Source organism: Sinocyclocheilus rhinocerous, unplaced genomic scaffold, assembly GCF_001515625.1.
Source record: "Sinocyclocheilus rhinocerous isolate Xijiao unplaced genomic scaffold, SAMN03320098_v1.1 scaffold72, whole genome shotgun sequence".
Classification (NCBI taxonomy): Eukaryota; Metazoa; Chordata; class Actinopteri; order Cypriniformes; family Cyprinidae; genus Sinocyclocheilus; species Sinocyclocheilus rhinocerous.
In genome coordinates, this window is record NW_015628351.1 from 961,161 (window position 1) to 987,149 (window position 25,989).

The 25,989-nt window shown below is 36.0% G+C and overlaps 1 protein-coding gene across 1 annotated transcript; it reads right to left on the reverse strand.

Annotated features, from left to right (window-relative positions):
- Positions 1-15,531: 15,531 nt before the first annotated feature.
- Positions 15,532-25,705, reverse strand: LOC107737698 (adipolin). The gene is made up of 7 exons (XM_016549285.1): positions 25,597-25,705; positions 24,040-24,151; positions 23,702-23,883; positions 21,472-21,580; positions 19,951-20,044; positions 17,810-17,888; positions 15,532-16,118 (listed from the first exon to the last, which is right to left on the reverse strand). The coding sequence occupies exons 1-7, from the start codon at positions 25,660-25,662 to the stop codon at positions 16,020-16,022; spliced, it is 741 nt and encodes a 246-aa protein (XP_016404771.1). The 5' UTR covers positions 25,663-25,705; the 3' UTR covers positions 15,532-16,019.
- Between the last annotated feature and the right edge of the window lie 284 nt (positions 25,706-25,989).

Below are 25,989 nucleotides of genomic sequence, written 5' to 3' on the forward strand. Positions count from 1 at the left end.
GGATTTTCTTTTTGGAATATTCCAGGGATTTTTGGAAAGTTTCAGGAAATTTTCCACCCCTTTGCAACCCTAGTCAAAACACAGTTCATTCAGTCTTTATGACTGAGTTATTGAATCATTGATTCAACCAATTCGCAGCACTGCTACTTGCTCGGTAGTCTCAGGCACTGTCCACACGAGCGCGGGTATTTCCAAAACCACAGCTTTTTCTATGTGGTTTGGCCATTTGTCCACACGCAAACGCAGCACCAGGTCACTGAAACCGAACATTTTTGAAAACTCCTGCCAGGGTGAAGATTTTCAAAAACTCCAGTTGCAGTGTTATCGTGTAGACAGCGAAACCGGAGATTTTGGCGTGTGACGTCGGAGCATGCGCTGTTATCTCCGCCTATTGGAAAAATTTTCAGGCTTCTGATTGGCCAACATGGCTTTACGGTTGAGATTATATCGCCACCTATTGGCATGGCGTGCTCTTGACAGTGCTTCATTGCATGCTTTTGCGTTTTCATGTGGACTGAGATTTTTTTTTAAACGGAAGAAGGAAAAACTTCGTTTATAAAAATACCTGTGTACGTGTGGACATGGCCTCAGCCTCAGACCTCACGCCTATGGATGAATGTCTGATGCATATGGCACACAAAATGGAAACACTTCAGGAGTTTCAAAGTCGTCATCGGATTGGTTGAATTAAACAGGATTTCCGGGAGACACGTGTGTCCTGTTCTTTAACGTTCCGCCTGGAAACAAAGATGCCGTGACGCCAAACCCCCTCATGAAAGAAGAAAGCCGTCGTGTTTACACTTTGACGACGAGCGCTTATCGGGATCAACTAAACGCTGGATTTTCAAAAGTATGTGAAATGTTTAAAGTTCGCGACATAGAATCTTTAAAATACGTCCGAGAGTTTTAAACACCGGTCTGTTATTGTGCCGACATTTCCACGCCCCGAAACGTGACGCTGAACAAAACGAACTGTGATTGGTTGTTTGACATGTCGGTCAAACGGCCTCATGGGCGGGCCTTGGCCAATGAAAGCTGCCATGGAGTCAGTCTGAAGGTCTGGCTACACGAGACTACTTTCTCGGAGACACACTCTGTTGTGGTTTTGTTTGGATCTGTTTTTGTCGGTGGCGCAAAAATAGACAAAGTAACTAGCAACAGTACCCAAAATGTAAGTTACCAATATAAATTTAATGTGTATAGAATTTTTTTTTTTTAAAGCCATGCTAATTATTCAGAAGTACAGAAATCTTGCTCATATTATAATGTTTAAATATTTTTAAACAAAATGCTTTGGAGTTGACTGCCTTAGGGATAGTTCACCCAAAAATAAAAATTACCCCCTGATTTACTCAAGCCATCCTAGCTGTAAAACACTTGCTTCATTCAGACGAATACAATCTGAGTTATATTAAAAAATGCCCTGGCTCTTCCAAGCTTTAGAATGGCAGTGAATGGGGTTTAAGATTTTGAAGTCCAATAAAAGTGCATAAATCCATCATAAAAAGTTCTCCACACGTTAATAAATAAAGGCTAATTAGGCTAATAAAAGCCTTCTGATGCAAATCAATGTTTTTGTAAGAAAAATATCCATATTTAAAACGTAAAAAATTTAATCTCTAGCTTCCGCTAACTGTCGTACACGCGTTCACAAGAGAGTGCCGTTTCAGCGGATGATGTAGGACGTAGGCGAATGCGGTGACGAATGCAGAAGTGATGATTGCAGAAGCACAGTGGACAGACCAAAACAAAACACTGTTCACGAATTAGAAGTACAAAACGAGATTTTGTAAAGAAAAATGTTGGACGGCTTCTTTGATATAAGCCAAGAGGAGACTGATTTTCCTTTGCTGTAAACAAAATTTGGTTCTCGTGAGACTATAGCATATTCTCACCGCAGCTTACGCTACGCCTACGTCCTACGTCATCTGCTGGAACAACACTCTCTGAATGCGAATATGACAGTTAACGGAATCTAGAGATTGTGTTTTATAAAGTTTTAAATATGGATATTTTAAATTCGGAAGACTGGCCCATGAGAGTAAAGGAACAGGGCTAGAATATATGCTTTTTAGCAGTTTCACATGGTGAAAAATTGTACTATATGAGAGTCCACCCAACTCTCAGTATGAGAGTTTTCTTTTTGTGCTGAAGTCTTTTAAGAGAGGGTGGTGTGAAAGAATATTTACAAAGCAAACACATAGTGATATTGTTGAGCCTAACCACAGGATGGGGGAGGAAGCGGGCGTTGAGGGGAGATAGAGGGGAAAAGAGAAAGATGAGGGCATGTAAGCGAGAAAGAGATGCTCCTACACAGTCAGACTGTCTGGCTACAGCAGGATCCCCGGCACTCAGCATCACATGATTCCAGAGGTCAGAGGTTATCCCAGCTGATGAATATCAGGCCGAGGCCAGTAGCACTCACTAAAGAAAAGGAGTTGTTTTCACTCCCAGAGCCTGGAAAGTTTATTTCAGGAATATATTCTGCCAGCATGAGATTGTAAACCTGTCCTACATTGGGAAAATAATGTCCACAAATGTTCTTTTTTTTTCTCCAAGTGGTATTATTTAGCAGCTAGAGTATATGCAGGATTTTTTTTTTTTTTTTTCGTTAAAAGCATAAATGCAGTCGGAAAAATAAACATACATGTAAAAATAAAGATAAAAACATTTCTGCCAAAAAAATAAAACAATAAAAAGGAGATGTACATTGTAAACTATACATTGTTTACAAGTGTTTTCATGTTTTTCTCATTCAAAATGTAATGTTTAATTCAATGTGTTACTCACTGTTTCTTTGTAACTGTTTGTGAACTTTACTAGCAATTTTTGAGTGAAAATTGTTTCTACACCATTTTTTATTTCAGTGTATTCATACTTTTCATACTAAATAATTACCCTGTATTCCTAAAATTAATACATCAAAATTCAAGCTATGTTAACAGAATTATGACAGGAACTTCATACAACACCTTGCACCAGAAAAATAAACATACATGTAAAAATACACATGAAAACGTGATAGCTGTATATTGCATGTGTAGCTTGATGGCCCTTTCCTCCATATCCCTAATATTAATATCAGAATTAAAGTTATGTTAATAGAATTATCACAGGCACTTAATTTAATGCCTTGCACTGGATTTTCAGGAAAGCCCTCTGATTATTGCAATCATGTGGAGAGGACGGCCACATTATGAGCTGCAAAGCTGGTACAAATGGAGAACTAAGCCACAGCCTCAATATATTCTCACCTGACTGTGATCTCACATTCAACTCTGCGACTGAAAAATCTACTCCGGTATGTTGAGGAAATGTGGCCAGCCGGCAAAGGTATGCCAAAGTTAAAAGTTGTGCAAATTATGAGTTTGACAGGTCGAATATATTTCATTTTCATCCCTTTATCTTTCATGCAAGACACAGGCCTCATCGCGGCAGGGGCTGAGAGGCATCGACAGAGGGAAGCTGAGTGACTCTCCAGCCAAATGACCCGGCAGACACCCCATCATCACCCAGCAGAAGATCGCTTTCCTAAAACGAGCCTAAATGGAGGTATTGCTGTAATGGCTCTGATATTTTTGACATTTATGAGCTCTATAACAAGGAGCGGATTGAGTGATGGCGCGGTGGCTGGCTGAGAGGCCGAAGGGGGAGTTTGTGTGTACGGGGGCTGCACAAAGCCGTGTCAAACCACACCACATACCATCACCAACGGGAGAATGAGAAATCACATTTGGATTGTTGACATTGAACTTTATGAACCAGACAAGGCAATATTTCAGATTTTTCTCCTTCTGGCTGTCTCCATCTCACTCCTGTGTTACTCCTACTTCTCTCTGGAGTAACCTGGAACTCATAATCAACTGTTTCAAAGGAAAAGCTGAGTTAATGTCTATAGGTTGATCGCTGGTTGTAAATGTCACTGTCGTTTGAAAAAAAAATATTGCTTCAAAACTAATGATGTTATAATGATGATAAAAAACAGGGAAATATGATATAAAATAACAATAATATAAAAAATAACTTATGATGCTTTAAAAATAACATTTAAAATGTCTTTGGGAAAACTTGAGCAATTTATCAGTGTTTTTAAAGGTAACTGAAACAAACTATGCAAATATGCTTTCAAATATGTCTTTTAAAAATATGTCTTTCAAAAACAAATTTGTACCCAAAAGTGAAGGAAATTTGACTAAACCACCTTTTGTAAAAACAATATAAAAATAAAGTAAATTCTTAATTAAAAGATTAGTTCACTTCCAGAATAAAAAATTCCTGATAATTTACTCACCTCCATGACATCCAAGATGTTCATGTCTTTCTTTTTTCAATTGAAAAGAAATTAAGGTTTTTGAGGAAAACATTCCAGGATTTTTCTCCATATAGTGGAATGAGAGCAAATGGGTTGAATGTCCAAAATTACAGTTTTAATGCAGCTTCAAAGGGCTCTACATGATCCCAGCTAAGGAATAAGGGTCTTATCTAGCCAAACGATCTGTAATTTTCTTTAAAAAATAAAAAAAAATAAAAATGTATACAATTTTTTAACCACAAATACTTGTCTTGCGCTATTCATACGTCCTACGTCATCCACCCGGAACTGCTTGCATGTACGACAGTTAGCGGAAGTTAGAGAAAACCGTTTTTAATGTTTTAAATATGGATCTTTTTCTTACAAAAACGCATCGATTTACTACAGGATGCCTTTATTCACCCCCCGGAGCCGTGTGAGGCACATTTTACTATGGATGGATGCACTTTATTGGACTTCTTTTGGACTGTTGAATGAAAACACCCGCCCACTGCCATTATAAAGCTTTTAAGAGCCAGAACATTTTTTAAAAATAACTCCCATTGGATTCGTCTGAAAGAAGAACGTCATATACACCTATGATGCCTTGAGGGTGTGTAAATCATAGGCTAATTTTCATTTTTAGGTGAACTAACCCTTTCAGTTAACAATCACAGGTAACCAACCATATTTTACCTTCATGGGTCATTGAAGTACAGGTCTTATGTTGACAATGTGATCATTTTTGAGCAGAAATTTGTTTACTCGATCATCCAGGCAAGTTCAGCATTGCATTTTCCCATCAGTCTGTCGTGGGGAACCACAGCCCCTCCACTTGTCTTATCACTCAGAGCTGAGATAATAGGGGCAGATTTACAGTTATGGAAAGGTACTTCTAAGGTTGCCTGTTGAAATGTGCATATGGTGAGTTTCCCTTGAATTTACCTTCAAATGTATTTGTTTACACAGGTAATTCACATGTGTTATTACTAGTGTTACATTGTTAAAGGGGTCATATGATGCTGCTAAAAATAACATTATTTTGTGTATTTGGAGCTATCCAGTGCGTTGTGATTGGCCGAATTCCTCAAGCGTGTGACGGAAATCTTACGTTCCTTACCATATTGTGATGCCTGCGGCAACCACATGTGAAGATGTGGACTCCGCTTCAGCCATGGTGAAAGCCGATCTGGCGATCCACAGCGCAAAGTTGAAGTATTTCCTCAGCGACGAGTTCAGCATTGCATTTTCCCATCAGTCTGTCGTGGGGAACCACAGCCCCTCCACTTGTCTTATCACTCAGAGCTGAGATAATAGGGGCAGATTTACTCTGATTAGTGCTATTAGTTCTATCCCTGTCTCCTCATCACAGATGCTTGACATGTTTCTCATAACGGCCCAGCACTGTGGCGCTGAGCAGAGAGCATGACTGATGGCTGCTCCTGGACACTGGAGGTCTGTGGGAAGTTACAGCCTGACCATTCTACATAATGAATGTATCACTGGATGTTATTTAAGTGGAATAAGTTTATACTGTGGCCTAAATGGAGTTGTTAAACAGCATACAGTATATGAAACATTGTCGATGACTAAAGCTAGATGGGACAGTGTGAGAAGGGCCACGTTCCAACAAGCATAGACTCAAATCTGTATGTGCAATTGTCTCTAATTGTGACATTGATTCGGGGAGATCTGCATTCTTCAGCCCCTTACGGTTTTCCAGTGTGGGTCTCGGAGTCTGGGGAACCATTAACACGATACCAATCTAAACCAATGGCTCCAGTTTGGGCCTCCCACGGTCTCCGAGGGGCAACCTGTCCAACCCCGTCTACTACAGCAAGAATAAAAGTTACGCCTTCTTTCTTTGCGTGAAGCAAGGTTATTATAGTTTTGAATTTTTAAATTAGTTTTATTTTAATATCGTTTTCAAATTTGCTATAAAATTCAGTTGAGTTTTTATTAGTTTCATTCATAGTTTTGTTAGTTTTAGTTTAGTTTTTATTTTGTGAACACATTTTTATTTAGTTTTTATATAGTTTAGTTTCAGTTTTAATGAAAGTTCTGCAGAATTAACAGATCACTTCCAGAGCGCAGGCCAAAGAAAGACATAGGCATAATTTAACCTTAGTGAGGCAAACATATAGCGACACAAAATTAACGCATGCTGAGATTGATTATAAATGGTTAAATTATACAAATATTGTCATGATCTCTAGCTGGAGTTGAGAAGGGCCACGTTCCAACAAGCACATTGCGTCTGGATGTCTGACTCAAATCTTTATGTGCAATTGTCTCTAATTGTGACATTGATTCGGGGAGATCTGCATTCTTCAGCCCCTTACGGTTTTCCAGTGTGGGTCTCGGAGTCTGGGGAACCATTAACACGATACCAATCTAAACCAATGGCTCCAGTTTGGGCCTCCCACGGTCTCCGAGGGGCAACCTGTCCAACCCCGAAGTACCAAAATTCCCCTTCCCCCTCGGTTTTTGTGGACAGAAGGGCATTAACGTGAGCAGTGTGTCATTGACAGATGCGTGTCAGAGTCGGAGCAATTATGAGTACGCTCTCAAAGACAGCCTGTGTCATCACGTCTCGCAGTCGCCATTCTGAAGTGAACATGCCCAGCCGCTGTGCGTTTGTGGGGTAATTAACCTAATGATGCTGCTAGGTGGTTCATAATGTATCTTCACGAGTCTTTCCTCAGGGTGTTACTTTGCAGTTTTGGAGTAGGAGAGATTATGAAAATGGAGATGAATGCCAGATGGAATTGTGGTTGTATAACTATTATAACTTTGTAAATATAAGATGATGTGTATTTACTTATGTAAAATCACACTGCACTCTAAAACATAGTATGTAACGTTTTCACAATTCTAAAATTTGTCAGCATAATGACATGATGAATAATGAAAAAAAATGTTTTGAAACATCCATCATTTCTATATTTTTAACAGAAATAATTAAATGTCATTAAAGTGAATATCTTTGGTAATAGAGCAGTATTTGGGTAAACTATCAAAATTTTAAAAATGTCACACTTTAAGGAGTAAGTATTCAAATGTAAAAAACAAAAACCTCATTTTTTAAACAAAAAAAACCTTTGTAAAATAGTTTTTATATGTACATATATATTTATCATTATAATATATATATGTGGGTGTGTGTGTGCATATTTACCATAATATATACCATAATATACCATAATTTATATATATATATATATATATATATACTTTTATTTATTTTATTTCTTTGCCAGGTGCTTTTTTTTAACTCATTTTATTTAGTTTAGCATTAGTTAGGATTAGTCCAAACAAGATGTAACGTGTAAAAATTTATATTTAATAATAAAAATAATTTTAAAATAGCATGCTATGAAAGGAAAAATTTAAATCGCATCATATGACCCCTTTAATGTTTGTGTGACAGATTATTATAAAAAAAAAGATTTAATTATATAATGTTTAGATTTTAGTCTTAGTATTGTGTGTTTGAGATGCTATTCATGGCAATATGGGAAATTCATATTCATAATATGTTACTGGTGTTATTGTCACTTGTGTTACAACCGTTGCTTAATTAAATTAAATTAAATTAAAATTAAAGGGTTAGTTCACCCAAAAATGAAAATTAGGCTGTGTTTTACTTACCCCCGAGGCATCCTAGGTGTATAAGTGTCTCACACGGATCCGGGGGGTGAACAAAGACCTTTTATTTCACTTCTTTTGGACTGAAGCACTGCAACACCCGCTGACTGCAATGATAGAGCTTGGAATAGCCAGGACAATTTTTAATATAACTCCGACTGGATTCGTCTGAAAGAAGAAAGTCATACACCTAGGATGCCTCTGGGGTGAGTAAAACACAGCCTAATTTTAATTTTTGGGTGAACTAACCCTTTAAGAACAAAAATCAAGTTGTCCTTTGTGATTAGCAGTAATGTCAAAATGTTAATAAATACTTACCATCTGGTTTTAATGATCCTGGAAATAAGGTAAGCAGTTTTCACAGCCCATAATGGTAGGCACATCTTTCTATCCTCTCTCTCTCTCTCTCTCTCTCTCTCTCTCTCTCTCTCTCTCTCTCTCTGCATGCAGCATGAGACAGGGGAATAGACAGAGACAAGAGCATCGTTCTCATTCCTGGCAAGGCCTTCAGTGTCTTACCGGAGCCTCCTTGTCTGAGCAATAGCTCCCTCTCACAATTTATAGGAAAATCAATCGTTGCTCACTGTCTGTGTACTTTGCTCATTCCAAAGCTTTACAGTGCTGCACACTGTAACGTAAGCTTGGAGAGACTTGTCAGGCTCATTTATAATCCAGAACACCACAAATACAAGTGGGATTAAAAAGAGAGTGGAATAAAAATAAATAAAGAAACTATGTTACCAGGTGGGGACTTAGAGACAGGCGGACAAATAATACTGCTAATAGCGATAATAAACAAAAAGAGCACGAGATGTGCAATTTTCTGATTGTGCAACTTGAAATATCACGGGAAAATGTCTTAGACAGTTTTAGGCATTTTTTTTTTACCTCATCCAATCTTTCACCCAATAGACCGAAACAAGACAGGATCGAGCTGCTGCCATGGTGACCGGTGTGTTTGGTGGCGACTGGTATCAGTGGGGCTGGGGCTGCGCAGAGCTGTTTAGAGTAACTCGGGTTGCCATGAAAAAATCTGAAGCATGCACAAAACATAATATACAGGGACTCAGCGTCGCCCAGGGAGCGAGTCTCTCTGTCTGCTCTGTTCTCTTCAGGTGGCCTTGTTTGGAAATGCTGACAAATAGGAAATTTGGAGCAATAGTAGAGAACTATGGCTCATTCCAAACGTCCACTGCGATGGTCTTGTATAATGTCCAGAAACACTTTTTGTGTCTCACTTCAGGATTTGGTCATGTGGTACATATACTGTAGTAGTGTAGGAAATGCCGGGGGTAGTTGTCACATGGGCTACAATATATCAAAACTATAAAGTTTGGAGTCAAACCAAGCACAAATTCTTGTTTTCTCTGGGGAGTTGGTTTCATAACTATCTTAAATATTTTTGTGAATTCAATCCGTCAAAAAAAAAAAAAACACACTATTTGTATAAGCTGTTGGGGAAAGAAGTGAACAATAAAACCACACTGGAACTTGGTGGTTCAGCTATATTACGAAAGTAGATTTATAAATTATGTTCTTAGAGCAAGTTTCATAAGTTGTCACATGTGTTTTATATGCAGTAACTGTATACAACCGTTACAATTTTTATGTTATCAGGTCAGTTATAATGTTATAATTTCCTTAATGCTTTCCTTAAACAATGGCTTGTCATATTCCTTACTTTTGTCAATTTTTTGGCTGTTTCACAGTAGTTTTATGAAAAAGACAATTTAAATAGCCTACATATTAAATACAGTTATGTTGTGAAAGGTGGCTGTATTACTTTAAATAATATTTAATATTTTGAACAGAAGTTTTATGGTTTTATTAGTGTCAGTAAAGAGCAATCTTCCCAGTATATCTAAGATTTTCTTTAATACAGAAATCTCAGAAAATTCAATTATATTTAAATTGACACTACAGTTCAAAAGTTTTGAGTCAGTAAGATTTTAGATTACAGAAATTATTACTTTTATTCAGCAATGATGCATTACATCAGTAAAGTGGCAGTAAAGACTTATAATTTTACTAAAGAGTTCTATTTTATTTTTTATTTTCTATTCATCAAATAATTCTACATTATAGAGATAGATAGATAGATAGATAGATAGATAGATAAACTTTTGAACAGTGTAGTGTAATATTATTAAAGTCAGAACTTTAATAAAGATTAAAAGTCAGAATATTTTTTTAAAGGCCTAGCTTTGAAATCTTCTCAATAGATTTGAAAAAGCTGCTGTTATTATCTTATGAAGGAACATTTTTGTTTTTTACAGTGCAACAATGAAGGCATAGATTTGTGGAAGACTGTTAAGCATCTAACGGTGCCTCATTTTATCTCTGGAGTCAGTCCCTGCACGTCTGTGCTGTTATCTTCCTACCTGTCCTCTTGTTGAAGATGAGGAATCTATTAATTAAAACCTATAGGCTACAGCCATACGCTGTGATTGTTTATACAGTGCTCAGTGAACAAGGAAACCTCACATTCACAATGGAACCATTCATAAACGTTCACTCTCCTCTCTGAAAAAAAAAAAAGTTGCTCTTAGCATTTGGGCAAGAGGTAATTGGGATCACTCAGCTTGTCTGATGCTGATAATGGGGCAATGGGAAATTCCTGTCAGAGAGTTTGTGGTGCAAGGTGGTTTCGCAACTGCCTTGGCAGGCTCCGAGTGCTCCACATTGGGATGGTGAATGAGTTGAAGCATGCTCACACAGCTGTCATTAAACATATTTAAAACAACAACATAACAACAAAAAGACAAAGCCTTTGCAGTGATAGTCCTCCTATTTGAGAATTATAAATGGCAATATGCAAGAACTAAGTCCTCTGTGAATACCAAATTACACATTAATACAAAACCATTGAATACAAAGACAAAGATTTAAACAGAGCAGTTAATGAATGATGCTGGCCAATGTTGCAGCTATTTCATGGCTATAAAATTCCCAAAATATTTTGTAAAATTAAGTCATATTTGTCTTCTATCAGCCTCACCAAATAACTTTTTTTCACCTGAAAATTTCTATCAAATCTCAATTGATAAATTGTGTTTGACAGTATACTGTATATACAGTATCGATGCATTGTTTGACAGTGGTGGAAATTATACTACATTTTTGGAATAAAATTACTAAATAAATGTTATCTCACACTCTTCACTGGCTTTTGAAAAAAAAATTATGTCTTTATTTATTTATTTATTTATTATTTATCTGGTTTATGTTAATTTTTTTAGTTGATTGCAGTCTTAAATGTTTAACATTAAATATGTAATAGAAAAATATGTAATAAAACACACATAAAAAGGCATTTCAAAAGTAGTAAAAATTTAAATTATAAAGTTTTTCAAGGACCTTTTGTGAGCCTTATTTAACAAAAGGAAAGAAGCTGATATCTGTTATGATCAATTAAAAAAATCACAGCCTGAGACACTTAAATTGAAGAAAATCTGCTAATCTAAGCATTCATCGATAGGCTTAATGTTTTTTTTTTTTTTAGATGTAATCCAAAATGCACATTTCCTTTTGTGCATACATGACTGGGTTTTTGTACGAGTTTACTATGCACCTTCAAAAAGCATGTATGCTGGTAATTGATTTAACAACAGATTTTCCATGATGCTTGGTCAACAGAAAAGAAAATCCAGCAAATAAGTGATGATGATTCAGTCTATTTTTGTGTCCAGGTCTGTAACAGTTTTGCAACAGCTTGACTAAATTAAGCCCTTATTATCTGAAAAATGTACACATAAAAGACTCCCAACACTTGTGACAATTTTGCACCACTTTTCTTTGCACTTAGGGATAATAATTGAATGCTAGTTACACAGTGTCTGCAGGGAATCTCTTTCAGCTCTCGAAACAAAAGAATGAGCTCTAAAAGTGAATAAGATAAGTTGATATTTGGAAAAGTTGCTGTTTGGGTGATCCCAGTTTAAATGAGGCTTTCCTATTATGTGTAAATATTATAGAACACATCAATAAAAACCCATGTAAGGCCTTCACATTTTATACTGCAGCTTTTTGAACAAGCCTGTTTAATATGTGTGAGTTATGTTCTAGACAAGATTTCTAGACATGACTTTTTCAGTCAAATGTTTGAAAACATAGACAGCTAAACTCCTTCACAATTTAGTTGTAGATTTATACTGTGGTTATTGGAACATGTGGTTTTAAAAACTAACTATGCTTTGCCTGGCATTAAAACTCTTGGCTCAAGGGTGCATGGCCATTTTCTTAAAATAACATTAATTGGAGCACAGAAACATGTGGTTAAGGACACTAATGTTGCCGTGCACTTTTAAAGAGAACTAATCAAGTCTTTTAACTCTTTTATAAGCTGTTAGAATCGACTGAGAAGAAAGAGTGGAAATGCGAGTGTACCACAAAACTGAATAGTGTTGTTATCATTAACCTACACTAAAACTAAAAAAAAAAAACTTTTTAATCATCTTAATTGAGATAAAGCTTAGTTCTAAAAATATAAATGTTTTATTCTTTTATAACTAAAAATAACATATTTGAGGAAAATTGTAAACAAAAAAAAACAAAAAAAATTGTAAACTTAGTGGTAACGCAGGATTTCAGCATGATAGGCAAAACCAAATATATCTTTTTTTAGCAGAGTATCTGAGGAACAAGCTGTAAAGGCATAGCCCTGTTCTGGAAAAGGGGGCGGGGAGCAGCAGCTCATTTGCATTTAAAGAGACATGCACAAAAACAGCGTGAATGTACTTCCATTAAAATAGGCATTTTCAAAATAATATAATAAATTCTTTTTTAAAAATCTTTTTTTTTTTTTTTTTAGCAGAAACTTCGCATTCTTGGGATACCTGACACTTATATTACATAGTGTAAAAAGGGGCATCTCCTTTAAAATGTCCATGGTCATGTTAGTTCATAGTGGATTAACTGATGTAAACAGAACTTTTGATCTTAAATGTATTAGTAAATGTTGAGATTAACATTAGCTAAGATTAATAAATGCAAACGTATTGTTCATTGTTAGTTCATGGTAACTAATGTAGTTAACTAATGTTAAAGGGATAGTTCACCCAAAAATGTAAATTCTGTCATTAATCGCCCTCGTCGTTCCAAACCCATAAGACCTTCGTTCATCTTCGGAACACAAATTAAGATATTTTTGATGCATTCCGAGAGTTCTCTGACCCTTCCATAGACATGAGGGTGAGTAATTAATGACAGAATTTTCATTTTTGGGTGAACTATCCCTTTAACAAATGAAACCTTATTGTAAGTTTTAGCCGAAATTTTTATAGATCTTGCCTTTGCAACTAATTAAAATAAGTTTTAAGTACTAAAATTACTAACTGAAATAAAAAAATAAATTAAAACTATTTAGAAATATAAAAAACCTAAAACAAATGACAAAAGCAGGTAATAGTATAACTAAAATTAGAACTGAAAATATAACAATAATAGCCCATTCAAAATATTAATAAAAACTATGATAGTATAAATAATACTAAAATAACACTGCAGCAGTCGGTTTTACAGACGATTGATAATGTAACCACAATGCCTTGTATTACAAAGCTGTGGTATTTGCTTATAATGAAAGAACTTCACCAGAGAATTAACAGCATCCTTCAGAACGTTCAGAACTTCCAGAGCACTGTTTTGTTTTGAACAGTTTTGGTTCTCAAAAACTCTAAGAAAAAAGGTACAAAACCTTCTTGAGAGGTACCTTTTCAACACTCTAAAAAATGCTGGGTTAAATATAACCCAGCACTGGGTTAAAAAGGGACAAACCCAGCTATTGGGTTGTTTTGACCCAGCGGTTGGGTTCAAAACAACCCAACCGCTGGGTCAAAACAACCCAATAGCTGGGTTTGCTGCGCCTTCAAGCCTCATCTTTAATCAATAGGCCTTTTCGTTTTTCTTTTCTACTTACACTCTCAGAAAATATGGTACAAAAAGTAATTATCTGACGTGTACATATTAGTACCTAAAAGGTACTATAAGTACCTTCACTCTAAAAAATGCTGGGTTAAAAAGGGACAAACGCTGGGTTTGTCCCTTTTTAACCCAGCATTTTTTAGAGTGAAGGTACTTATAGTACCTTTTAGGTACTAATATGTACACGTCAGATAATTACTTTTTGTACCATATTTTCTGAGAGTGTAAGTAGAAAAGAAAAACGAAAAGGCCTATTGATTAAAGATGAGGCTTGAAGGCGCAGCACAGATAATTATTTATCTGTGCAATGTGAGTGTTGTGCTTTTTTCATGTGATAATCTAAATGACACTCAAATGACAGGATTTCATTGATGGGTCTCTGGTGTGCCCAGGTGGCATACTGTACCACCATCAGTCTGTCAGACGCGCTCTTGTTTGCCAAGGTATTTGAGGTATCCTGGATTATTTACAATGCAAATGATGCAAAGAAGCATTTTCCACACTACCGCACCAAATAATATTTTCCATGAGCTTCATCGTGCGGCACCGGGAGTACGTCCTGCCTGCTTTATCGAGCAGAGAATTACGAACGTTAGCAAGATTTCAAAGCTCATAAAAGTCATTTCGAGTCAACCGCAAGCATGCCCAGGTGAATAGATATATTTTACTTTTATTGAATATAGTTTCATTTCCATTACACCACAATACAAGCAAATACTGTATATTTAAACAGGTTCGCTTACATTAATTTCACTTGTATTGAGATCTACTGGAAGGCTAGAAGCCAATTAAAAAAATAAATCCGTTTTAATTGGCAGATACATTTAAACATAAATAATTTGTATGGAAAATTGTACATATGCTAATATATATGTGCATTTGAATTTCTGCATTTACTAAGTTAATAACAAAAACGACGTTAGGGGGGGAAAGGAAGAAAAGCAACACATCTGAAAGAAAGCAAGAATAAACTTCCATGGAGATGTGAAAAACAGAGCATTCAGATGACGTATTTGGCATTGCAGTAAACAAAATGAGAACTCAGCAGGACTCTAACATGTCTAATCGATCATGGCAGTAGCTTTCCAAACACACATTCACACACACTCCTTGATAAACGCTATTGTTTGGGACTGTTAGCTGTTGGACGTAAAAATAGACGGAGTCATTCATCTTGTTTCTTTTCTTGTATTTGGCTGTTTCCTTCTTTTGGCCGAGTATAATGGAAAATCTGTTCTTTTATCAATAATCAAGTCACTACAACATGCTTTTCTGAGCTGCATAGTAAATAAAACTGTCTAGCTTGTTATATTTAAAAAATATAGGCATGTATGCAAAAGAGGAGGTGCTTTGGGTAACACCTCTAAAGTTCACAAAATTCTTAAAGGAATAGTTCACACAAAAATGAGAAAATGTAGAATTTTTTCTCACCCTCAGGCCATCCAAGATGAGTTGTTTCTTCACTGAATGAGATTTTAAGAAATTTAGCATTAGCAGTCTTAATGATGGATTCGTTTTTATCAGCTGTTTGGATTCTGACGGCACCCATTCACTGCAGAGGATCCATTGCAAGTGACGTAATGCTACATTTCTACAAATCTGTTCCAATGAAAAAGAAACCCATCTTGGATGGCCTGAGGCTGAGAAATTATTAAAAAATTTTCATTTTGGGGTGAAATATTCCTTCAAGACTAATCCAAAATAGTTTAGCTCTTGTATTGTAGAAAACCTCTCACCATAGAAAACAAACTGTGTATATAAACATTCTGTATAAACACTATTAATTAAGAGGAAGGACATAACAACACAATGTCAAAATACAAAAATCTCTTTGTATACATCTATTAATCACAAAATAGAACATGGTGAGTGGAAACAGTGAGAACTGATCTTTCTGAAGAGGTAAAAACCTCACTGTAGACGGCACATGAGAGAGGCAGATGTGGAACGACTGTCCTCAGTAAAGTCTTTCAGTTTTGCATTCAACTGTCTCTGCTTTGTGGGTTTTAATATGTCCATGTCTCGTCCATGAGCAAGCCGAGAGCTTTGTAGCAGTCACATATTGTCTCATGAGGCTATATGGTGCTGGATGATAGTCCAAAGAGGAGCTATGCAGTCTTACGTGGCCTGCCAGATATAGTCTGGCTATAAAACAAGACTATACCCCCAACAACATGCCCATGAAATCTGAACCATTCTGTATTGTGGTCGATGCTCCAGCTGCATTGTCCACGAATATGGAGGTGTACTGCCCGGCCTGTGAGAAAGAAAACATCACATTATTTAAAGTCGATGTCAATCTGCAACACATTTTACTTAATTTTATGTATTGAAAGGGGTCATGAACTGCCTTTTATTTACTCTTTTTTTTGTACTGTTCTCTGAGGTCCACTAATAATGTTATCAAGATTTTTACATTAAACAACATCATAATTTAGAAGTAATAGGCTATTTTCTGTCCTGTTTTGACCCCCTCACCAGGACGCTCTATTTGAATAGTCGTGGCGGACTGTAGACTCATAAGTAAACGCCCACTGCTATGATTGGCTAACAGTTGTGTATGTTTGACAGCCTAAATTCTTCACAGATGGACGCTGCTGTTATTTAGGTTAAAAACGCATAAATACTCAGTACATATCAAACGATCTGTAAGAAGACAAAGCAATAGTGATCACGTAATGAAAACGGTTACTCACACTTAGTCAGCACAGCACCGTCTTTTAGTTTCAGTCATTCTGAAAATCTAATTATGCCTTGTTTGCAAAACAAATCCACGGTAAAATGAAGTGAACAAAGGACCAAGTTCAATTTAGAAGTAATAGGCTATTTTCTGTCCTGTTTTGACCCCCTCACCAGAACGCTCTATTTGAATAGTCGTGGCGGACTGTAGACTCATAAGTAAACGCCCACTGCTATGATTGGCTAACAGTTGTGTATGTTTGACAGCCTAAATTCTTCACAGATGGACGCTGCTGTTATTTAGGTTAAAAACGCATAAATACTCAGTACATATCAAACGATCTGTAAGAAGACAAAGCAATAGTGATCACGTAATGAAAACGGTTACTCACACTTAGTCAGCACAGCACCGTCTTTTAGTTTCAGTCATTCTGAAAATCTAATTATGCCTTGTTTGCAAAACAAATCCACGGTAAAATGAAGTGAACAAAGGACCAAGTTCTTCCTGACGTGTTCTGACACTTCATTAAAAATAAAGTTAATCAAATAAAGTTTATCATTTGGTTTCTGTGTAGACCTGCATTTGCAACTCTTGTCATTTACCTACAATGTGTGTGAATTGGTGGGCGGGGCTAAACAGGCAGAGATGTGGAAGCAGGCATTGATCTACTTCTGAGGAGGCGGTGTTTATCCACACTATTACATCATAGACTGGAACATTCCACAACTTGTAGTTTTGGCAGACTGGCTTCAATATAAGCTGTTTTTAGACTAATGAGAGAGTTTTAAATTCTGAAACTTACAGGATGTTTTTGTACTATGACCACTTATATGTCAAAAGATGAAGGGAATTTTGATTTCTCAGTTCATGACCCCTTTAAGAAACAGGTTATTCAGCGAGATTTTTTGGATAATGAAAACTGTTTCATACCAGAATTGATCCAGACTAAATGTAGCGTTTACAAAAATAGCTATTTAGATGTTGGTTAACATTATCCACTACGAACTAAGTTAACTTTTTTTAAATAATAAAAACATGCACTGATTAATCAATTACAATAAGATCAGAAACATTCATTAACAAACGTATTTCATTTTCCAGCATTCAAATCAACAATTAATTCCGATTTGTTTTAAGTTAAGATTTTAACTTTTTTTTTTTTTTTCACCTTAACAGCAGCAGAAACACCAGATTTGTATGATAAGGATACAACTACATAAAAGTAAAACTGCATTAAACTGAGTGGAGTGTGTTTAACTAATTCTTACCTGAAGTTCCAGCAGTCCATGGACAGATACTGTAAATATCTTGCTGTTACTCTCAAGGCCAACAATCATTTCCAAGGATCTATTACGGTACAGAAAATATTTTGAGTGAACAAATTATTGATTTGTAGACTTCACAAGTCAATACAAAATCAACACAGTCAGTAGAGATTAGATTCTTAGTGATATGTTACGTTGCATAGAAGTTATGTGACAGTTCACAAATTCCCCTATCCAAGATATGGAAGCAAAGCATTGGTTAGACCCCTCAATTCAATTCAATTCAATTTTATTTTATTTTATTTCATTTTATTTTATTTCAGCAAAAGATAGAAGTAGTATAATTGTAAAGTAATTCCATTATAATTAATTTTTACTAAGTGAAATCATGGCACAGTGTTGAGGTTATTCAAAGAAAGATCACTTTGTTTTGTTATACATAAAAGTACATTCCTTAAAATTAATACTTTTCCTTTAAAGGTCTCTATTAGCACTTTGCAGCAATACATTTTAGGAATTACCCTTCAGTACTGTTGCTAAGACCAACAGGGACCCAAGAGTCAAAGGTGGCGGTAAAGGTTACTAAGGTGACAGGGACCAGACTGAAGGTGAGAGGACATTTTTTTAAAGGCCTGCTCCACTTTAACACAGGAAATGCCTTGCTGGTTCCACACAAGCTAGAACAGACAACATGCTTTACAGCTCATGCGTTACTCACTAAGAGCAAAAGAGCGCTAACAATCAGCAAACACTAGAAGAGACTTCCAGGCTGATCTGCCACCCCCATTCCCCCTTCCCCACCTCATGTACTCCTAGTATTTTTTTTTCTCTTTTTTTTAAGTAAATTCATTTTTGTTTGATTTGTGAAAGAGGATTTTTATGACATGCACTCACACGCTTAAGCCACTGAAATAAAACCACATGCTCTGAATGTAAAAAGGAGCTCAAGAAAAATACTAATTTTCATCATAAGCGATGTATTCCTTAGAGTCTGAATCATGAATTTATATTGATGTGGATGTGGTCTGTGGACAATGGGTCCAAAATCGAATGTTAATAAATAGACTACTTGAGGGTAAATTATACATAATGTAATCATAATAACATTTCTAACAAAATTGCTGGTGTCAGATTTTCTCCTGGATGGTTCTGCTAACACTAAGTCTGACAGAAAGACCTGAAATCAAAGAAAATCACAAGAAACTCTGTGTGGCCAGTTGGAAACACACTAAAATACTAGCACTTTAATTATATAGTTTGAATGATTCATTCATGAATCAAACATCACTACTTCTCTCAAGAGGTTTTCAGTAAATAATAATTTAAATTTGAGTCTGCTTATCACACAAATCTATTGTATGACTTTATAGGACTTGTTCGGAGCCCCTAAAGGGACGTTGGAGGAAAACATTTATTTGAAAGCTTTTGCGTTTGCTCGCAAAATGTTTGCAATCCCTGAGAAATGTTGTGTTCATTCACAAAACTTTTGCGTTCTCACACGAAACTTTTGTATTCTCTTGCACAAGTATTGCATTACCCAGAGAAACTTTGCATTTGCTCACAAAAGCACTGAAATATCATTTTTCCTCCCGCCTCATATAATTTTTCTGGGGAACGGAAAAGCATTACATTTATCTCAATTTATTTTCCATCACAATTTCCCCTTATGGGCTCCATAGACTTGTAAAAAAAAGTATAATGTAGTTGTATGAACCCCGTTTATGATACTTTTATGATAGTTTTGTGTCTATTTAAAGAGATAGTTCACCCAAAAATTAAAATAGTTGCTGGTAGCCATTGACTTAAAGTCATAGTACAGGGGGAAAAAAATACTATGGAAGTCAGTGGGGACCAGAAACTGTTTGGTTACACAAATTCTTCAAAATATCTTTTTCTGTGTTCAACAGAAGACAGAAACTCATATACAGTAGGTTTTGAACAACATAAGGGTGAGTAAATGATGACAGAATTTCATTTTGGGTGAACTATCCCTTTAAGCTTGTTTGCAATGGCATAAAAGCTAAGATGTTTCACAGAAGAAAGAACTTCATACAGTTTTGGAATGACATGAGGCTCAATAAATTATGACAGAATTTTTATTTTTGGGTGAACTATCCCTTTAATGTGAGATAAAGCAAACTTACGTATATCTGTGGCAGAGTGATTCAATGCAGATCAAAACTCGGACATTGTCTCTGGCTCTCAGCTGGTTCTTACTTTTCTTCACCTCAGTGTGGTCTGCAAGAAAGTACACAAAGTACAAAAAATTATATTTCCTGAGAATACTTTTCAGACATGCACTACAAACTGTTGTATGAAGAGTAAAGGCTGTTGAAATGTTGTTTGACAGAGCTTTGTATGTGGAGCACACGATGCCACAGCCAGTCATGTTTGACCTCCAGCCGCATCTAAATATTGGTCTGCAGTGGATTTGTGAATTTGTTTGGGGATGTTGATTTTCTGCCACAGTCTACTGCAAAGAGCCAATTCCTTTTCCCGGAGCTGCATGGACGGCGCCACAGCTTAGAAGAGTTTTGCATTCAGAGTCCCTGGGGCTTATTTCAGTGTAACTCCACATAAGCATTGCCTCTGAAAGGACGGATGAAGGATCACTGGACCCCCTCTTTAGAGCATCAAAAAAAAAGTATGGTTGTGCGCTTTCAAGCACAGCACAAATTTTTTAGCTTTTTAAACATGCAAGATTGTGCAAGACACCCTCAATCTCAGCAAACAAATGCAGCACGGTTGGAATGTAAGTTACAGGGGAATGCAATCCATCTGTTGAGAAAGTGCCAAGTCTGAAACACATCCATTACATGATGGCATCTCCTGATAGAGTTGACATTGAAATATTAATTTGTACTCCATGCATTTGTATTTATAGCAGAGAAATTGAATTTTCAATTAATCTCTGTATTTGGTAGACAATTTTATCCAAAGCATATTTTAATTTGAAAAAATCTACATATCCATCACATTCAAAGGTTTGGGGTCAGTAAGCATTTTTTTTAATTAATATTTATTCAGTAAGGATGCATTAAATTGATCTGAAGTTACAGTAAAGACATTTATAATGTTACAAATATTTTGTATGTTTTCCAAGTAAACTATTCTTTTGAACTTTCTAATTATCAAAGAATCCTTAATAAACTATTAAGCAGCACAACAGTTTTCAGCACTGATAATAATCAGAATTTTTTAAAGACCAAATCAGCATATTAGAATGATTTCTGAAAGATCATGTGAGACAGAAGACTGGAGTAATGATGTTGAAAATTCAGCTTTGCTGTGACAGGAATAAATTTCATTTTAAGATATACTGAAATAGAAATTTGTTACAATATTACTGTTTCTAATGAAATAATAAAATAACATATATATAATTACATATATATTAATATTATTATTATTAATATATTCTATTACTCTTTTGACTGTAAATTGTGTACCATCCATATACAATTTTACTTAAAAAATCGCCGTAAATTGTGTACATTATTGCAGTTCATTCATGCATTCTATTGTTTGAACATGGGTTTGATTCCGCTAATCATTATCATACCTCCAAACATCATGTCTAAGACTGAAAAAGTGTAAGAAAACAAAAGATTACAAAAGACAGAAAGTTTGCTACTGGTGAGGTGAAACCTTCAGCCTTTCCTTACCAATATGAACGTTGGCAGAGAACTGATAAATTCCAGTTACAGGAGCTGTAAATCGGCCAGTGGACTGATCCATCCCCGTCCCTCTGAGGAAGGCACCTTTGGCAGGAGGCTGAAGGTATGAAACAGGTGAGAATTATAGAGGGCCTACAGTGAACACACCTAATAACCATTGATCAACACCCTTCACTCTATCTCTATCTGAAAATCATACTTTGTAAATTGCTGAGCATTCCAAACATCTCAAGAATAGGTTTTTCAGCAGAATTCTTGCTCTCCACACTCTAATAAACGCACATGCAAATCAAGCATTCTGCATACAGCGTTCGAAAATATACCAGTTTTAGGACTCAGTTTGGAAGCACATAACCATTAAATGGTTAGAAATATGTAGACATCTTCCAAGAATCCTCCGATTCTGTTTTTGATCATAACTGCACACTGCAGCCATGCCAGACCACATTATTCTGCATTACGCCTCCAGAACCCACCAAGAGTTCCAGACTCAGACGCTTTTATAATGAGTCCTCCGATTAGTGTGCTAAACACTGTTCGCTTCTGCCATTTTTGTGCAGTCAGCTTTGAACACATACAATGAATGCCTTTCATATAGGCTACATGTCAGATCCCAACAGATATGTGAGAAGAGCGTAATTTTATTTGACATCTATTTCTACATTGGATGAATAAAGCTTTGCATTGACATTATTTCATCCATTTGACAGATTTGAAAGACTATATGATCATAATTTCTTTAATACGGAAAGTAAGAATCATACATCCTCAGTGATCAGCAGAATTAAATTGCTCATAGGAGCTTAGATTAAATCTTGTCCATATTAATCAATCGCAGTTTTTTCCGTGACTAAAAGACGCTGCTAAATCATGGATTTTCGGTGTGTGTCCTTGGATGATCAGAATGCCACAGGGTAAAGCTCTTCTTTGAAACAGCACACTGTTTCAAATGGTGTCTATTTTTACACACCACTCACTCGTCCAAAACCTCAGACAGAGTACCTTTTGTACACCACCAAGACAGCAATGTAGCACATTAGAAAAAGGATATATTTTTTAGGAGGAGGGTGGATTAGGCCCTTCTTGATTGGCTGAGTAAACATTCAGCCAATCCAATGTCTTGTCACTAATGTTCATGTCAAGAGTCAATCAGGAGCTTAATCACAGGTGGCCTTAATACAGCTGTCTTTAAAGCTGATTGGGGTGGAGTTACAGTCTCTGTCTGATTGGCCGATTGATTTTGTAATTCTGTTTGGTGATGGAGAAATTACACACTTCACTTTGAACACACACAGGTTGGAAGCAATTGTGTAAAACTGTCACCATGAAGAAGCCAAATGGAACCAAGACAAAATAAGCCAATCTGAAATTTTTTGCAACAGACTGGAATTTCTTACATTCTGGCAAAAGCCGATCCCACTGCCTCAACGAGACGATCACATGTTCGCTTTGTAAGCTGTATCATTTACTGTAAATGACTGTGTTTCTAAATAGCTGGAATGCTCATTTGAATTTGCATTAATGTGAATTTGCTGTTACCCAGTTTTATATGCAGTGTTTCCTTCGTTTTTGTTGGGCTGTTAACAATAATTATAACAAAAAGAAGTATAAAACACATTAAAAATGCTCTTTTTTGTTCATTTGATGGTAAAAGTCTAGATATAGGCCTAATTGTGACTGATTGCATTATTTGACCATAAGCTACACATGTATAAACACAATAACTTTTAAAAACAATAGCATAACAGAAGACATTCATGTAAAATGGATAATTAAAGACTGCTGAAAATTAAGAGGGATACTGGTCAAGTAAGGAATAATTGACGACGGGCCGTTGAATTATTAGAAAATACAGTGCTGTTTTCCGATTCCCAAAATAAAAAAGAGTTTTAATGAATAGTTCAAAACAGCAAGTCGAATCAGCTCAGTTGAGTCACTTCTTTTTGAATCAAACAATTAACTATGACATTTAAATCAGTGTAACTGATTTGTAACTGTAAAACTGATTTGTTGTTCATATAACAATGTGGAATTAAAGATACATTTGCCAGAAGTATTATGCAAAAATAAATGAATGAAATGTTACCAAAGATATGTTTTTTGTTTTGGTTTGGTTTTGTTAAATATAAAGTTAGGATCTATTAGATCCATTATGATGGATTGATGGATAGATATTCCATTATGATATAAGACAGATATATTTACTGTCTGCACTTACTGTCTGAAAGTTCTGCAGTTCAGCCAGAGTCTTTTTGTCCACAACGACAGGGCCTTTGAGTTTGCAGTGGAAGGCTTCCTCGATTCTCCTGTAGGAGGTCATACTCTCTAGGGTAATCAGAGCCGTGGGCAGCTGACTGGGTTCGTTGGGCTTGTCCACTGCTGCTCGCTTCTCTGTGGCCTCTGTTCAAGCAGATCACAAGCAGACACATCACTGTGTGCACTTAAAGACACCTCATCACTGTATCTCTCAAAATGTCCAGCTCATCTTCATGATAGCCACTTGATGATGATAGAAAATGTCCATCACTGGGATTCACATGTGTTGTGGGTCCTCACCTTTGATCATTTCTTTGAACTCTTGCAGCAGGACTTCTTGAGTGACCTCTGCCCCAGGGGATCCTGGGGGTCCCTGAGGCCCTGGAGGTCCAGGAGGGCCCGGGGGACCAGGCTGATAGGCAAAGAAATATAACTGTTATAGAATTTCAAATCAATTTAATCAAGACTCAAATTTCTTTGAATGCTCAAGAGCATCTCACTTTATGTAATAACGTGTTACAACTTGAAATGTGATAAGGAATGTGTTATGCAATATATTACAAATTCTCTGGTAGAGATAAATTATACATTAAAAGTTCATTCTTAGACACTCAACTTTTTTGAAGTGCAATACATATGCAATGGTGCTTGTTAGTTCATATATTGCACAAGTTTTACATGTGTCTCTAGCTACCTATTTTATTAATTAGCCATCACAAAATGACTTGTACAGTAAGTAATGGTGGTAAGCATGTGTAGGCTAAATGTACTAAAATACAAAAAAAACATGCATATTGCCAAAAAATGTCACTGTAGGTGCTTGGCTAAAATAACTATATGTTTAAGAAAAAAGTTGGCACACCATGACTGGAAAAAAAACCTTAAAGAAATAATTAACAAAAAATATAATTTGCTGAAAATGGACTCACCCTCAGGCCATCCAAGATGAAGGTTTTTTCTTCATCAAAAACAGATTTGGAGAAATGTACCATTATATCACTTGCTCACCAAATGATGCTCCTATGCAGTGAATGGGTGCCGTCAGAATGAGAGTTCAAACAGCTGATAAAAACATCACAATAAACCACATGTAATCCACACCACTCCACTGAAGTGAAAAGCTGTGTTTGTAATCAACAAATTGATCTTTAACAGTTTCTTCTGACTAAAATTTGAGTTCTCTATCCATAATATTGCTTTCTCTAGTGAAAAAAGTCATCTAATCTGAATCAGGAGAGAAATATGCACAGATCACAAGCAAGCACTGTTTACAATCAAAAAACAGTCCAAAACAGTTATAAACAAATATGTCTATGTAATGTAAAAGGACAACAGCATTATTTTGGACTATGAACTTTTGAACTATGAAATTTTGGTCAGAAGTGATGTTTTATGTAATCAATTGCCTTGATGGATTTGTTTCTTACAAACACAGTTTTCACTTCACAAGACATTGATTGATGGACTACAGTCATGTGGATTACTTGTGGACTATTGTGATGTTTTTATCAGCTGTTTGCACCCATTCACTGCGAAGGAATTATTGGTGAGCAAGTGATATACTGTAATGATAAATTTCTCCAAATCTGTTTTGATGAAGAAACAAACTCATCTACATTTTGGATGGCCTGAGGGTGAGTAAATTCTCAGTAAATTTTCATTTTTGGGTGAACTATTCCTTTAACTTGTTAAGACATTCTTAAATTCTACATTTATTCTTGATTTATAAGAATTAATCTGTACATTACGGGTGAATGAAAATTCCTCTCCTTGCCACAATTTCAGCTCTGTCTCATGTGCTACTGTTGATTATGTGTTTGACATTTGATAATATGTGATTGTAAAGATTTTCCGCACCAGTGGTCGTTTTCGCTTTCGGCATTTTCCGGGAAAGTTGCCCACAGGTCTCTTCACAAAATCCATCCATGATCCAAGAGGGTCCACTCTCTGGTTCTCACTGACCTGCTGAATAAAAACAAAGAAATGATGACATGCATGTTGTTGTTGTTGTTGTTGTTGTTGTTTTTTTCATATTTCTGTATAACTTGAAGTATTCCGGATATGATGCACACATGACAAACTGTCATAATATTAGGTTTGGTTAGTGTACACGTCAGAGCGGATGCATAAAAAAGGTGTGCTACTCCCATTTTTATATTTGATGAGTCACTGGGAGAAGTTCTAACTGTGTGATTTATCAGATATTTAATCCAGAGATCATTCTCCCGTTGGCATTGAGTGCAGCGCATT

Bases quoted from the DNA above. Each gene is read 5' to 3' on its own strand.
- LOC107737698 (XM_016549285.1), bottom strand. From the start codon at position 25,662: ATGGATTTTGTGAAGAGACCTGTGGGCAACTTTCCCGGAAAATGCCGA. The intron at 21,581-23,701 runs GTAAGTGCAGAC...TCATACCTTCAG, and splicing joins AACTGCAGAACTTTCAGACA to CCTCCTGCCAAAGGTGCCTT. The intron at 17,889-19,950 runs GTAAGTTTGCTT...GTACCGTAATAG, and splicing joins TCACTCTGCCACAGATATAC to ATCCTTGGAAATGATTGTTG.